Source organism: Myotis brandtii, unplaced genomic scaffold, assembly GCF_000412655.1.
Source record: "Myotis brandtii unplaced genomic scaffold, ASM41265v1 scaffold609, whole genome shotgun sequence".
NCBI classification, from domain to species: domain Eukaryota; kingdom Metazoa; phylum Chordata; class Mammalia; order Chiroptera; family Vespertilionidae; genus Myotis; species Myotis brandtii.
In genome coordinates, this window is record NW_005370315.1 from 851,774 (window position 1) to 868,506 (window position 16,733).

At 40.0% G+C, this 16,733-nt stretch overlaps 1 protein-coding gene across 1 annotated transcript in view; it reads right to left on the reverse strand.

The window, feature by feature from the left end:
• PROS1 (protein S (alpha)) overlaps positions 1-16,727 on the reverse strand; it is an 85,536-nt gene extending 68,809 nt beyond the window's left edge. The window contains exon 1 of the mRNA XM_005879732.2: positions 16,651-16,727. Within this exon, the coding sequence (XP_005879794.1) occupies positions 16,651-16,726 (76 nt within the window). The 5' untranslated portion in view covers position 16,727. The remainder of the gene's footprint in view (positions 1-16,650) is intronic.
• Between the last annotated feature and the right edge of the window lie 6 nt (positions 16,728-16,733).

Sequence of the window (16,733 nt, forward strand, 5' to 3'; positions counted from 1 at the left end):
CTGAAATCAATAAAAACATATTTTTTAAAAAAGCAGCAAGAGAAAAGCAGTTAGTTACCTATAAGGAAGCACCCATATGACTGTCATCTGAATTCTCAACAGAAACTTTGCAGGCCAAAAGAAATTGGCAAGAAATATTCAAATTGATGAATAGCAAGGACCTTCAACCAAATTACTCTACCCAGCAGAGCTATCATTTAGAATTGAAGGTCAAATTAAACTTTTGTTTGACCCAGCGATCCCACTTCTGGGAATATATCCTAAAAACCCCAAAACACCAATCAAAAAAATTGGATTATCTACAATAGCTAAGATTTGGAAACAGCCCAAGTGCCCATCAGTGGATGAATGGATAAAAAAGCTTATGGGACATTTATACTATGGAATACTATGCAGCTGTAAAAAAAAAAAAAAAAAGGAATCTCTTACCCTTTGGGACAGCATGGATGGACCAGGAAAATATTATGCTAAGCGAAATAAACCAAACTGAGAAAGACAAATATCACATGATCTCACTTATTTGTGGAATCTAATGAACAAAAGGAATTGACCAACAAAATAAGACCCCAAGCAGGGAGGCATGGAACAGACTAACATATCTCAATGTGGGATTAGGGGGACGAGAAGAGATAAACCAAAGAACTTATATAGTTATATACATAGCCCATGGACATGGGCAATAGGGTGGTGAAGACTTGGCCGGTAGGTAAGGGCTGGGAGGAAGGGGGAAAGAGGGGGAGGGAAATGGGAGATATCTGTAATACTATCAATAATAAAAAAAATACATTTAAAAACAAACAAACAAAAGAGCTCCTTTTGCAAAGTCCACTGTGTTGTCAAAATGGCCCTCCCCATCAGCAATATTACCCAGCGCGTATCACTGGAGTTCTCTTCTGGGTCCAAAGTGCTCTTAATAGAACTACGGGCATTGCTCGTTCTGGAGCTCAGCTAGCTTAAGAGGCCAAGACGGAAAACACAACTGCTCTTTCTCTAAGGCATAGCTCTTCCTCTATTCTGAAGGCTGGAGTCAGAAAAGGGAACTCCTGCAGCCCCAGTCTCTCCAGCGGCATAATAAAGACTCAGCAGCTTTCATAGCAAATGGGACAACTTGAGACAAGCAAAACTTCCCAAGGCCTGGAGGACCTGGCGAAAGCACCCACCCCTCTCTGCTCCATGGAGAGAAGGTTAGGTGTTGCCAGGAGACCAAGGAGAGCCGTAAAATGGGTTACTTACCATTTTTCTTGAAAAGAGTTGATGTGCCTGGCACCCAGTGACCCCAAAGATGCCGTAACTCGGGCAGTGAATGTGCAAGTTAGCTTTGCAGAATGTACTTCCTTTTTTAAACTGTGTGGTCCGTCCAGCTTTCACACATTGATATGTAAGGTTGATTTGCATATCAACCTTAATCACAGATCCAAACTAAAATCTACAAAACTGTAGGATGAAAATATGTGGTTAGACATGCTTTTAACAGCTGGTTCAATCTATAAGCCCCAAAACACCCAACCTACTGGCCTGCAGTAATGTCCAAAAAGTTCCATTAAATATCATCATGATAGCCATGGCATATAAGCAGATAAATGCTGCTTTGTTTTAATCTCCTTTAATCCCAATCACAACTGCTCTAAATATATAATAATTTTCCCATATTACACAGGAACTAAAAATCAACTGAAGTTGAGTTTAATTTTATCAAGTTCACAGAGCTGAGAACAAAGCCAAGCCTGCCTCCAAAACCTGTTCTCTTTTTGCATTACCACTTGGTCTTAAATCGTTTGCTTCACTTCTTTAAATGAAGAAGTTTTTTAAGAAAATCCTTGTTAAAACCCAACTATGTTGCTTGAACGGTCTTGAATTGTTTGCTTCACTTCTTTAAATGAAGTTTTTCAAGAAAATCCTTGTTAAAACCCAACTATGTTGCTTGAAAAGTGCTACATTCAGATTCAAACTTTTAGGTTATAATGTTTAGTTATGAGTCTTTCAAGATTAGAAGCATAACTGAATCAGCTTCTTTTTTTAACTTATCTGGGTCACCCCTTCTCCAAAAAGTGACCACAGCCAGTTGAACAACTATGTCAATAACATAATCATTGTTCAAACACTAACCGGAATTCTCTTTTGAAATGGTCTTCACAGCCTTCACAGGTTCAATATTTTCTGTGGGAACAAATCTTTGTGTGTTTTTTCCAGCACAAGTTTATCTCCAAAAAAGTAATTTATCATTAAGCATATTACAGATGCGTCACTTAAGCATCCGTAATAAGGATAGTGGAGTTAGTAATGCCTTTACTCACAGGAAAATTCCTCACTGTTCAATTCAGTTGAACCTTGGTCAAGGGGAGCTCCTTTCTTCAGGCCCCTTTCGCACTTGGTTGTCCAAGTTTGCTACCCTGTGTTCAGGTGGGTCAGGACCATAAGTCTGCAGGTTGCCCAAAACTGATCAGTCATTTGAAGAGGAGGTAGCAGATGGAGGATAGCTCATCCTCTGAATCACTTCCATTCTGCTCTCTTGTCCTTGAAACGACTATTTGTACATTCCTCCCTCCAAAAGGTCATCTCTTTTTTAGTTTTACTTTCTGTCATTCCTTTCCCCAGGCCCTCATTATCTGGCATCCCAAAAATAAAAAACTGCCCCTAAAATAATATGTCTGAGAAGAGAATCTTTTGTGTGTTTGTTTTTTGTTATTGTTTTTCTGTGTGTTTGTTTTGAAAAGAGAATCTTTGCCTAGCATTTGAGTTATCAAAATCTTTGAATCTTTGTTTCTGCTTCAGTGTGGGATGGGTTCAGGGAAAATGGCTTTCAAAGTACAAACAGAACAACTAGATAATAATTTGAGATATAATTGTACCTCTAATGTCTCAACTGTTAAAATGGCATGCTTTCCTTAGTTAAAGCCTGAAAAAAAATATAATTGCATGTTAATATAGAAAAACCTTTAGTTAATAGTGATAGGAAAACATGTGACAATATACCTAGTATTACAAATTTTAAGTTATCACATATTAATTAACTATAATTTAATTTTTTAAATAAATAAATCTACTACAGAAGATTTTCAATTGAGGGGATATTTATAAAAGTGAAGGTTGCAAATATTAAGAAAACTTCAAAGACAGATTTTTACTTGGGCATTCATCAGTCTATATAATTATTATGAACTTTCAGAAAAGATTTTATTAGCCTTCAGAAAGAAATGCTATGTCTGTATGTACAATATACATCAATTTAAAAAATTTTAAAGAAAGGTATTACCCTTGCTTTTCTCTAAATTTCACATTTTTTTTTCATATTGAGCACTATGTTGCTGAACACTGATTCTCCGAATGTTATTATGCTAATGGTAAGAAAACTGTAAGAAAAGGTGAACTATGCCTCTGTCCTTCTAAAGGAGTGAGCAATAAATAGGCTGACTTTAAGGTAGTCAAAGATCATAAAAGATACGGATATAAATCTGGAAAAGAAGATGAAATAATCTAGGAATTATATGCTGCATTCATAAAAGTGAGTTCTAAAACATTTGGATTGGAAGGAGTGAGGGCTGTCGTTTATTTAGAAATAGGAAAGCCATTGCTGACATTAAAAAACAAACATACAAACAAACCTGTGGCCACTGACCTCCATTCTGGGTCAGATCAATGAATGAATAGGGAAACAATGCCTAAACTGTTCAGTCACAACAGAAGTGAAATGGACCTCTCCTTACTCCAAGATTTAATTAAATGTTTAATTTACTGCCTCAGTCTAAGGGGGGGGAAAAGAATAAATCAAACATTCTGCCATTGTTTCCTCAAGATTATCACCTTTCATTTAGCCACAAAGAGAGGAAGCAGTACATTTTACTCAAAAGACAGAACAGGTAGCTTTTTATTACTCAGGAAGTAATTATATGGACCATCTTTTTTATTTGATCTGTTTGCTCTCAGTAAATGATAAATTACTGTACATCATAAGAGTTCAGATTATTGCAAGGTATGAAGAGGAATTTTCTATAGCCTTGTCTTTTCTTCTCTCAACTACTGCATTGCCAACTGGCTATACTTTCTGAGGCTGTAGTGGGAGGTCTCTTTTATGACCTGCAGTAAGATATTCCGGCAGTCCTCATGTCTTTTCTATTTACTACACTTTGGGAGACCAAAATACCATGTGATTTTGATGTCATGTACCAAGAGTTTACAGCACAGGAAAAGTTTTGTTTTTTGTTCTATTTGACCTATTTTTTTAGGATGCCATCAATTATATCATTAGTTCACTGGCCTGTGTGTGTATTTATGAAGCAACAGGCAAATTGTTTTTGGACATTTTTTTAAGGCAACAATGAAATTTTTGGCCTAGTGCTACAATATCAACTTCTTGCAATACCTCCCAGATCTCCACAATAAGCAAATCTGAAGTATACTTACAGGCTTAGAAAGACTTTAGGTCTCAATGCCTTCCCTTCTGACTCTTAGGATATATATATATTTTTTTTTTTAAGTGCAGATGTGAATGTGAGATTACTTGGCATATTGGTATATCATTGAGTAGGTGTTTATAATTCAATACAATTTCTGTCAGCCTCTCAGAATTCCCTGTTGACATTCCAAAAGGCTAAATAACAATGGAATATGAGACAGTCTAAATAACAATGGAATAAAATGATAACCTATTAAGAAAAGGAGAGAAAATGACTGGGATAAGGAGTCAAGGAAAATAAAACAAGTTATAAGGAAAGATGCATGTAACATATAGAAACTCAGGGCCACTTAAAAAAAACAACAACCACCCAGACAAAATATAAAATGTACTTGTTTTCTTCCATAGTAATGAAATAAGAAAATAAGCATTTGTGTTCTACTTGATGGTCATTATGAACTGAATGTTTGCTTCTTCCAGAAATTCATATGTGGAAGCCATAATCCCCAGTGTGGCTATATTTGGAGATGGGACTCTAAAGAAGTAATTAAGGTTAAATGAGATCATAGAGGTGGGGCCCAGATTCTAATGAATTAGTGTCCTTATAAGATACATTAGAGCAGTGGTTCTCAACCTTCTGGCCCTTTAAATACAATTCCTCATGTTGTGACCCAACCATAAAATTATTTTCGTTGCTACTTTATAACTGTAATGTTGCTACTGTTATGAATCGTAATGTAAATATCTGATATGCAGGATGGTCTTAGGCAACTCCTGTGAAAGGGTCGCGACCCATAGGTTGAGAACCATAGCATTAGAGAGTTCCCAAGTAAGATTATATTAAGCAAGGATTACTGGAATGAAAGATTAAAATAAAGACAACAGTCTGACCGGTTTGGCTCAGTGGATAGAGCGTCGGCCTGAGGACTGAAGGGTCCCAGGTTCGATTCCAGTCAAGGGCATGTACCTTGGTTGCGGGCACATTCCCAGTGGGGAGTGTGCAAGAGGCAGCTGAACGATGTTTCTCTCTCATCGATGTTTCTAACTCTCTATCCTTCTCCCTTCCTCTCTGTAAAAAATCAATAAAATATATTTTAAAAAAATAAAATAAAATAAAGACAACAGTCTTGCAGAATTTAAAAATAAATTACCCTAATAAATAAATAAATAATAAAAATGTTAGGAATCAGTAGAATATACTAGTAGTTAGTAGTTTAAGCTACTGACCAATGAGAACAGAATGTCAAAATAGAACCTCAGGAAACTAACATTTAAGGAGAAGCAGAGATCATCAAAACAACAGAAGCAGCCCTGATCAGTTTGGCTCAGTGGATAGAGCATCGGCCTACGGACTGAAGGATCCCGGGTTCGATTCCAGTCAAGGGCATGTACCTTGGTTGCAGGCACATCCCCAGTAGGGGGCGTGCAGGAGGCAGCTGATCGATGTTTCTCTCTCATCAATGTTTCTAACTCTCTATCCTTCTCCCTTCCTTTCTGTAAAAAATCAATAAAATATATTTTTAAAAAAACAAACAATAGAAACAGATTTAGTAACACATATGTAGAGAAAGAAAATTTGAAAAATATAACGCTTATAGATATAAAAGGAGGTTAATTTCAAAAAGATAAATTTCAACAATGTCAAATGTTGTAAAGCATTTATTAATAACTAGAGGCCCAGTATACAAAATTCATGCACTGGTAGGGTCCCTAGTGGCTAGCAGCAGCCGGCCAAGTACTCCCTCCCTTCCCCCGGCCACCTGCCTGTGCCTTCTTCCCTTCCCCTGGCCAGCCCCACCCCCTGATCAAACTCTCAGAAGAACTCCCGGTCTAGAGGGCAATTTGCATACTATGCTTTTATTATCCTATATAATAAAGAGGTAATATGCAAATTGACCATCACACCCTCGCACAAGATGGCCGCCCCCATGTGGTCACAAGATGGCCACCACAAGATGGCCGGCAGGGGAGGGCAGTTGTAAAAGGGTAATATGCAAATTGGTCAGGACGCCCTCATGCAATGACTGAACAGTAGGCTGGGTGGGGTAACCAGGCCAGTGGGGGAGGGGGGCTGTTGGGGGCAACCAGGCCTGTGGAGAAGGAGAGTTAGGGGCAACCAGGCTGGCAGGCAGAGGTGGTTAGGGGTGATCAGGCTGGCAGGCAGGTGAGCAGTTAGGAGCCAGTGGTCCTAGATTGTGAGAAGGATGTCCTACTGCTGGTTTTGACTACAGGAACAGGCCTAAACCAGCAGTCGGACATTCCCCAAGGGGTCCAGGATTGGAGAGAGTGCAGGCCGGGCTGAGGGACCCCTCCCCACCGTGCACGAATTTTGTGTACCCAGCATCTAGTATAATATGAATAAACCTCTTAAATAAAGGGGTTGTCCCCATACTAGAGTTAATAACAATTTATTATATTTTTTTTTAAGTAAACAAGTAATAGCCCTGGCCAGTGTGGCTCAGTTGCTTGAGAGTCGTCCCATGCACAGAAAGGTTGCTGGTTTGATTCCTGATCAGGGCACTTCCCCAGGAGGTGGGGTGATGTGAGGTTGGAGGGTGGGGTTGTGCACACACATCAGTGTTTCTCTCTCTCCTTCTCCTTTCTTCTCTCTCTAAAAAAATAAGTTAAAAAATCTCTTTAAAAAAGGAAGCCAGTAATTAAAAAAGCATTATAACTCTACTTTCTACTATTAAAATATTAGCCATTTCCTTGGAATCTTTTTTTTTATGCAGAGATTATTCCTTTTTTTGAGATATAATTGACATATAACATTATTCTAATTTCAGATGTACAACATGACTTGATATATATGTATATATATGTATACAGAATGTGGCAAATTTAAAGATACTTTAGTTTTACTTCCCGGCCAGCATGGCTCAGTGGTTGAGCATCAACCTATGAACCAGAAGGTCACGTTTGGATTTCTGATAAGGGCACATACCCTGGTTTCAGGCTCAATCCCCAGTGGGGGGCATGCAGGAAGCAGCCGATCAATGATTCTCTCATCATTGATGTTTCTATCTCGCTCTCCCTCTCTCTTCCTCTCTGGAATCAATAAAAATATATTTTTTAAGAAGATAATTTAGTTTTGCTAATGTCAGATATCATCCTGCCTGTTTTAATTCACTGAATGGTAACATAAAACACGAATTCCCTACTTGATACAATTTCTCTCAAGACATCTGCAATCTTTTGGAGATGTGGTTTTTTTATGGTCACTGTTGGCTTTGTGTGTTAGCCTTCCCTAAGCCCTTCATCTCACTACTCTCTTCTCTTTATTCTTAATCAACCTAGATGTGGAAATCAACCTCTTTTTTTTTTTTTAAATCCTCACCCAAGGGTATTTTTCCATTGATTTTTACAGAGAGTGGAAGAGGGAAAGACAAAGAGAAATATCGATGTGAGAGAAACACAGGGCCCAGGCTGGGGAGGAGCCTGCAATCAAGGTATGTGCCCTTGACCAGAATCGAACCCAGGACCCTCCAGTCCGCAGACCGACACTCTATCCACTGAGTCAAACCAGCTAGGGCAAAATCAACCTCTTCTGAAGAAGCCCTGGAGGCAGGCGGCAGGTGGGAAGAGTTGCAGTTTACATTTAAAGCAACTTTTGACACTTAAAGTTGAGACCTAGAAATGCCAGTTGCTAAAATCCTTTGTCCACCTGGCATCTAATAATCTCTGACGGGAGACCTTCCACACCAGCTGCATTTTCTGTGGCTCAGCTTCTTTTCTCCCTTCTCTGACATCCCTTCCCCTTCTCGCTCCCTGGTTGCCCGCTACTGCCACCCATGCAATCTGCTCACTTCTTACGCAGAACCATTTATCTATCTTCCCTGCTATCCCCTTACAGACCACATGATTCAAACTTTAAGTGTGCGGAGGAGTTGCCTGAGGGTCTTGTTAAAATGCATATTCTGAATCAGCAGGTCTGGAGTGGGGCCAGAGATACTTCATTTCCAATAAGCTCCTAGGAAATGCTGCTGCTGGTGGTCCATGGGCTCCGCTTGAGTAGCAAAGTTATAGATCGTGTTTTCAGAACTTCACTTTCTAAATGTAAAGCCACTGTTGAAGGTAATTTCTAAAATAATAGCAGTTCTTACCAGAGGACTAATTTCAATGCCAGCTATTACCATATTATTTTTCATCCTGCTACATTAGCAACCAACCCAATGTCATTATACTAAGTCCCCAGGTGTTATGTCAAAATAGGCATAGTTAATTGTGCCCTCTGTCTATCACAAATTTTTTTTCACGTAGTTGCAACAACCTCACACTTTGGAATATATATGACCAAATTTAAATAGGCAATAAGTATCTGCACCTCTCTTAGATAAAGAAACCATAATCTTAACATCTTAACCTTAGAAGAAAAATATTTGTAACAGAAACAATGCTGACCAAATACTCCATGTGCTGCCTTGGGATGTGGCTATCTGAACTCTAAGCAGGAGTGAGTTTTGTCACTTCCATGCTAAGACCGTAAAGAACACATACATCTCCTCTATTGCTCTCTTTTCTTGCAGGGACATTCGAGGTCATGTGTACCAGACAGTATAACTAAAGATGGAAGAGATTTACAAAAACCAAATTGGACTTTACACAATTAAGAAATAAACTCTTGCCCTAGCCTGTTTGGCTCAGTGGATAGAGCGTCGGTCTGTGGATTGAAGGGTCCCAGGTTTGATTCCGGTCAAAGGCCCATGCCCTGGTTGCAGGGGCATTCTGGTCAAGGGCATATACCTGGGTTTCAGGCTCAATCCCCAGAAGGGGGCATGCAGGAGGTAGCCAAGCAATGATCTACTCTCATGATGATGTTTCTATCTCTCTCTCCCTTCCTCTCAGAAAGCAATAAAAATATATTAATTTTTTAAAAAAGAAAGAAATTAACTCTTATTTTGCTAAACTACTAGGATTTGGAGATTTGCAGATTTGAAGATTTGGAGATTAAAGTGTTACTAAAGTGTTATTAAAAATATTATAGCATATCTTATCCAAAGTAATAAAAGATTATGAAAATTTTAAAATAGTTTAATGCTTGTAACAGATGTTATTTACTAAGTGCTAATTTGCTCCTTTGTTAATTCTAAGAATCAGAGGACTCTAAAGAAAGCAAAAATGTATAAATAGATAGATAGATGATAGATAGATAGATAGATAGATAGATAGATAGTAGATAGAGACAGAGTACTTCTGTTTATTCCTTGAATAAAATTACCAGTAAAGCAAGAGTAAAATAAATAAATAAATAAATAAATACCCCAAATATATTTGAAATACAGTATTCAAAAATAGCAATCAAGAAAACGGTCAATTTTCTAAATCATCCTTTAATATAAATAGGGAGATAATTATCCTAGAAAGCTGGATCACATGCCAATCCATGATTCTTTAAAAAAAGAACAAAATCTCATAAAGTATCCTAAAGTATGAGAAGCCTTTAGACAGATCACGTGGGATGCTTGGGGGAGGACTGTAAAAGGGAAGTCTTCCAAACAGGAGGACTTGCATGGGGAAAGACCACAGGGAAGAGAGGATAGAGAGTGACCCCCTTTGAGAAGAGAGGCAGGGAAAGGTCCGTTGGAGGAAATGCTCTGGAATCCTCCCGATCATGAGCCTCATATGCCACATCAGAAAGAGAAGTGAGAGTCAAGGAGTAGCAGCAGAGCCTCTGGTTTACCTTTCAGAAGCAACCTGCCTTGAGGAGATGGTCAGATGGGGGGAGGCCTCCGGGTCTGAGGGCCTCTGTCCTACAGCTGCCAGAAATGAGTTCTGCCAACAGCCAGTGAGCCTAGAAGAGCTTCAGATGAGACTCAGCCCTGGATGTATTACAAAATCCAACCAGGTACCTAGTGGATGTTTGATTAGTTAGGGCTTTTCTGTCAGGAAGGAACAGCAATTTGTGCTCAGAGATAGAGGCATTTATTCTGTATTTGGGTTAAATTTTTCTATCAGTACCACTATTGGTAGACTAATTCAATGCTTTATGTTAAACCACACAAAATTACCTTTAACTAAGGAATTAACTTATTAAGGAAATAAGTGAATGGGATGATTATGGTGGTTTTCATTGTTCGTATTGTATACTCTAATACCTTAAAGGAGGTAGCCTCAGGGAATGAGAGACTGACCAATTAGTGAGGACTCAGTCACTGCCTTTTGTGATACAACACTATCTTCCACTGTGGCAAAAAAAAAAAAAAAAAAAAAATGTAGTACCTTCTCAATACTAGCAATCATTCATATATGGTGCTCTTTTCCCGTAAGCCAAAATACACAGGTCAGAAATGAAGGTAGAAAGACATAAGCACCATAATTTTCCGTGTATAAGATGCTATTTTTTTTCTAAAATAGTTAGACTGAAAATCGAGGGGCATCTTATACACGGAAGTCAGCCGAGGAGGGAGCCACACAGGTGCGTAGCTGCCCATAACTGGTCAAACAGGCTTCCTCTGATCGCAAGCCTTATTGATACTGATGTCAGCTGATGCCATAATTGAAGGTGGAGGTGGAGAGTGTGCAGATGCAACAGGGACCTGAGCGTTCTGAGCCCATAAAGATGTCAAAAAATAAGAAGATAAATAAATAAAAATGTGTTCTGTTTTAGGTTTAAAATATTGATTTCTTAATTTGGGGTTGGAAAATAGGGGGGGAGGGGCATCTTATACATGGAAAAATATGGTACTTGTCATGATTAGTGACTATTACGGTTTCAACTGTGTCCCCTATAAAGATAGTGAAGTCCTAATTCCCCAGTACTTGTGAACCTGACCGTATCTGGAAATACGAACTATGCAGATGACCAGGAAAGACAAGGTCATAAGGGTAGTTGCTAATCTACTATGACTGTGTTGTTAATCAAGAGAGGAAATGTGGAACAGAGACAGACATGTACAGAGCAAAGATGATGTGAAGATAGGGGGAATGTCTTTTGAAACCAGAAGGTAGAAGAGAAGCATGGAACAGATTCTCCCTCCTAGCCCTCAGCTCATTCCAGGCTAACCCCCTGAACCTGTCCCCACCATCCCCTTTTCTCCGACTTCTTAGTGAGCCGAAGAAGCCCAGCCAAGGCTCATTTCCCCGCCTAGTCTCTCTCCTGTTGTTTCTTCTATCCTAGGCCCTTCCTTGTTTCACTGTCCCCAGCTTTAATAAATGTCCTCTAAAAATCACCTGGACCCATATTGTGAAATTTTTCCTGCATGAAGTCAAGAACCCACACACTACCAGCAGACCAGCTCAGGGCCAGGTCCCCTTTCCGATAAAATCTTGATGTTAGATTTCTAGCCTCCAAAACTGTGAGAGAATGAATTCTGTTGTTTAAGTTACCCAGGTTGTGGTACTTTTTATTATTATTATTACTAGAGGCCCGTTGCATGAAGAGATTCGTGCAATAGGCCTTCCCTTCCCCTGGCTGCCGGCACCGGTTTTCCTCCGGCACCCGGGACCCAGGCCTTCGCTGCTCCAGCCGCCTTTAGTCTTCACAGCTCCAGACGGAGCCTTCAGTCTTCGCTCCGCCGCTTCGCCCCTACATATGCAAATTAACCGCCATCTTTGTTGGGTTAATTTGCATACTCTCCTGATTGGCTGTGAGCATGGCGGAGGGACGGTCAATTTACATGTTTGTCTATTATTAGGTAAGATTATTAATTTCAGAGAGAGGAAGGGAGAAGAGATAGAAACATCAATGATGAGAGAGAATCATTGATCGGCTGCCTCCTCCATGCCCCCTACTGGGGATTGAGCCCGCAACCCGGGCATGTGTCCTGGACTGGAATTGAACCTGGGACCCTTCAGTCCGCAGACTGACGCTCTACCCATTGAGCCAAACCAGCTAGGGTGAAGGTTGTGTACTTTGTTCCAACAGACCTAAGAAACTAATTCAAAGACCTATTCTTGAATTTCTTGCTTTCTTCCTTCATAACTGGGTTCTGTTCATCTAGAAGTTGGCGAACCAGGGAGGAATACATTCACGAGGGACCTAATATATTTTCTACTGAATTAGAAGCTGAACCTGCTTTATGGCCAGTTAAAATTCCTTACTCTCATTGAAAAAAAAGAAAAGAGGATTGTTCTGGAGTGACAGTAATCGAGGCAAAATAGTGTTGTTACCACATATAAATCAGGGTTAGGAGTGCTACTCCTCCAGGATAACTATGGTAAACAGTAGAAATTCTAAAAGAAGAGATGAATACAGCCTTCCACAGGTAGGAACAACAGGGCTCAGATTCTTCCTGAAGGGTGTGGTTCATTCAGCTCAAGGAGCAGACAAAAGCCAAAGCATGAGGAACTCCCTGAGAGGAAAAGAGATGTGAACTGAGTAGTGAAGGATGAAGTCCCTCATAAATACCAATTCAAGCTTATAACCAAGAGAGACAGCCAATCCCTAAAGCCAGTACCTGTATTCCCCTCTTTTTTATTATTACATTTTGGCATATAATATGTGTCGGTATACTACAATGTATCATTTTGTCCATAAAGCAGACCACATTGATAGGGGATTGTGACAGAACTAGAGGAGGCACGGACATCACCCAAGGATACTAAAGTAGGAAATGGCAGCCTTGAACCTTCCTCTCTGGTTATGATGACTAAAACCTATTCAACAGGAGGTACTTTGTTGTACATTACTTATTTACATGATATTATAAATATGTGCAAATATTTGAAATACTTTCAGATAGTGTTAATAGAAAGAAGGTCATGTGTGTATGTTGCACAGGGTATAATTAGAACGTGTAGACTTCTCCTGTTTCTGCTTCCTTCCCAGCATTGTGGGAGCTGTCCAGGCTCTACCTGATTCTAGTGAGGTGTCAATCACAGGATTCCAGATATAAGCTAAGCCCAAATGATGAGACTCTCAATGATGAGTAGGAATTTCAATCATGAGTAGAGACACACAGGACTAGAAGGCAGTTAGAAGTGAGTCATATGGTGGCAGATCCTAACATAGTGAGCACAGGAGTTCCCACTGTATGGAACACCTAAATGTCCAGTCCCTGGCTTCCCTAAACCTGTTTATTCAGCATGCCATTCAGTAACCTTCCAATAAATCCATTTGGCTCCTTTTTTCCTTCCTTCCTTTTTCCTTTCTCTTTCTTCTCTTTTCTTTCCCCCTTCCTTCCCCTTATATTTCCTTCCCTCCCCTTCCTTCTTTCCCCTTCCTTCCCTTCTCTTCCTCCCCTCCTCCCTCCATTTCTTCCTTCTTCCCTTATCATTGCTGTTACTTGTAAATAAAGAATACTGATATATGTATTACCCGGCTTCTTACATTTTTTCTCATAATATTTTGAAAATTACCTATGCATAAAGAACATCCTATATAATAAAAACTTAATATGCAGCCGAACCGGTTTGGCTCAGTGGATAGAGCATCGGCCTTCGGACTGAAGGGTCCCAGGTTCGATTCCGGTCAAGGGCATGTACCTTGGTTGCAGGCACATCCCCAGTGGGGAGTGTGCAGGAGGCAGCTGATCGATGTTTCTCTCTCATCGATGTTTCTAACTCTCTATCCCTCTCCCTTCCTCTCTGTAAAAAATCAATAAAATATTAAAAAAAAAAAACTTAATATGCAAATCAACCGAACTGTGAAATGACTGGTTGCTATGATGCGCACTGACCACCAGAGCGCAGATGCTCAACACAGGAGCTGCCCCCTGGTGGTCAGTGCACTCCCACAGGGGGAGCGCTGCTCAGCCAGAAGCCAGCCTCTCCCACCTCCACAGCAGTGCTAAGGAGCAGCGAGCAGGCAGGCAGTAAGGAGCAGGGGGTCCGGGACTGCAAGAGGGCACAGGCCGGGCTGAGGGGACCCCCCAACAAGTTCATGAATTTCATGCACCGGGCCTCTAGTTTATCTAGTTTATCTATAACTTGGTGGACAGAAAAGGTCTATTATGAAAAATATTACTATGTTTCCTTACATATAATTAGTGATAAGAGAATATGGCATAGGGTGCTGTTGCATACCAGAAATTGCTTCTAAGTTTTCTAGCACCAACCCCAACTCTAACCTAACCTTGATAAAATCTCTCCATCAGTGCAACATTTTGGACTCTGAAATAAAGGGACTTCAAGTAAAGACAAAGATGGATAAACAATGAAAGTAATAGTTAGTAAAGAGTAAAACAGAGAAGGAAAATATCAGTCCCTAATGTCTAGGGTGGACTGCATCCATCCAGAAGTGGAAGTCTCCGTAGGGCCAAATTAGCACAGCCAAAACAGGACTCCCCTTTCTTCTAGTTCTCTTCACCACAGCCCTTAAGGGGAAATGACAAAATATGTATACAGTATATCTTTTAAATCTCTCTCTCTGCGTATGGTCTAGAAATGTCTGGAAAGTCAGTTAACATCTCTGAACAATTTATTGTTAAAACAAAGAAGTTGAACTGGATGATTTCTCACTCTCTCAAAACTAAACCTGTGATTTGATTTTCTTTAAATATCAACTATATTTCTATGGACTAAACATGAATTGTAAATCAAATATTTAGAGTTCTAATTCTATTTCAAATTTAAAATCTTAAAGAGTAAAATAATTCCACCTGTATCACAGTTTTCTCATCAGTAAACCAAGATAATTTTCAATCCAATTAAACTTTTAAACAATTTTTTATTGATCGATTTTTACAGAGAGAGGAAAGGAGGGAGGGGGCAGAGGAAGAGAGAGAGAAACATTGATTTATTATTCCACTTATGTATGCATTCATTGATTGATTCATGTATGTTCCCTGATCAGGGATTGAACACACAATCTTGATGTATCTGGATGATGCTCTAACCAACTGAGCTACTTGGCCAGGGCAAACTATCCTATTTTTTTAAATTAAGAGATTATAGGGCCTTTATATGTAACCTGGTAGAATTAATTTATCTAATAGTATCTATACATAACACTTGTATTTCTCCATACATATGGTTTGAATACCTACATATAATGCGTGCGCGCGCGCACACACACACACACTTTTAACTCTGCCTAGATTCAGTGAAAATATAACAATCTCTATAAAAAGAAAGGGCTGAGAAAATTCCTGTGGTGACAAGCAGGAAGTGTGGCTAGTCATTTTGCCTCTTTCTCTTCTCCAAAGCACTAATTAACAAACGAATATCTGATTGTCCTAATGGCCTACATAGGTAATAAGGAAGTGCCTATGGTCCACATGCAGGCTTACTAGTAGTGATGATAGGGGTATGAGTGTTGAAGTTCTACTATTGTAGCTCTTTAATATAAATCAACAAATAATGTTTTAGCCTCTAAATTAGAATGTTAAAATATTCCATTCATCACGAGCAGTAATAAAAACTAGTGTAATGTTAGTAAATTCCTATTTAATTCTCCTGAAATTACTTCTTTGAAGTTTTTATATTAGAGCTTTACGCAACCTAAAAGTTATTTTTAATTCATAGTTTATCTCTCCCATGTCATTTCCTGAGAATAAAACAGTACAAGTAAGCATTTTTAATCAATGAACATGCTTAAACTTTAGAAAACAAATGAGTTAACTGACAACTGAAATGTTCTAAATGCCTTAATACACCTCATATATTTTTCAGAGAAAACTCAATATTGTGCCTTGAGTCCAGGCACGGGAACCTAAAGAACTAGACATACAAAGATAAAGACGAAAAACTCATGCCAGGACTTCAGATCAATGGCACTCAGTGTCAAACATCCTCAGTACAAAATGATCTAAGAAATACGATGTTTAACAGTCCTTTTGATTTCAAGGTCAGATAATATGTGCCAACTGCTATGCAAAATTTAACTCACCTACAACAATTCGTTTGTCAATGTTGAAATAAGCAAACCAAGCTCAAAGTCCAGAAATTGCAAAAGTGGGGTAAGGCTGCAGCAGGGGGTGCGAGTTGGGGACAGGCGCGGGCACAAAGGGAAGACAGTGGGATGCCTTTTCCCCTACTTTTATGCTGGAATGTGCTCATCCCTGTCCTCTGACCGGGAACTTCAGCTGCTGGGGGCAAAGGGATAGGTGTTCTAACTCCTTTTTTAACACTTGGCGTTACTCAGCTCCTTCCCTCGGTCCTTTGGGCAGCAACACGGGTTCCCAGCGCAGAGCAAATACCCACCCTGCCCCACCATTCCGCTGCCCGCTAGACCCACGGCTGCTTCCATCCGCCGGGGGCTGTCGGGGCTTGGAAAGTTTCTAGGAGGCTGCAGCCCTGGAAAACAAACTCGAGCAAGGCTGGCGGCTCGGCTGGCATCGCTGGGGGAAGAAGCAGACAAGACGCTATTGATTACTCACAGTTTGCCTCCGAGACCGGGAAGGCGAGGGCGAGGCACGCCAGCAGCGCCCCGCAGCTCCCGCCGAGGACTCTCATGGCCGGG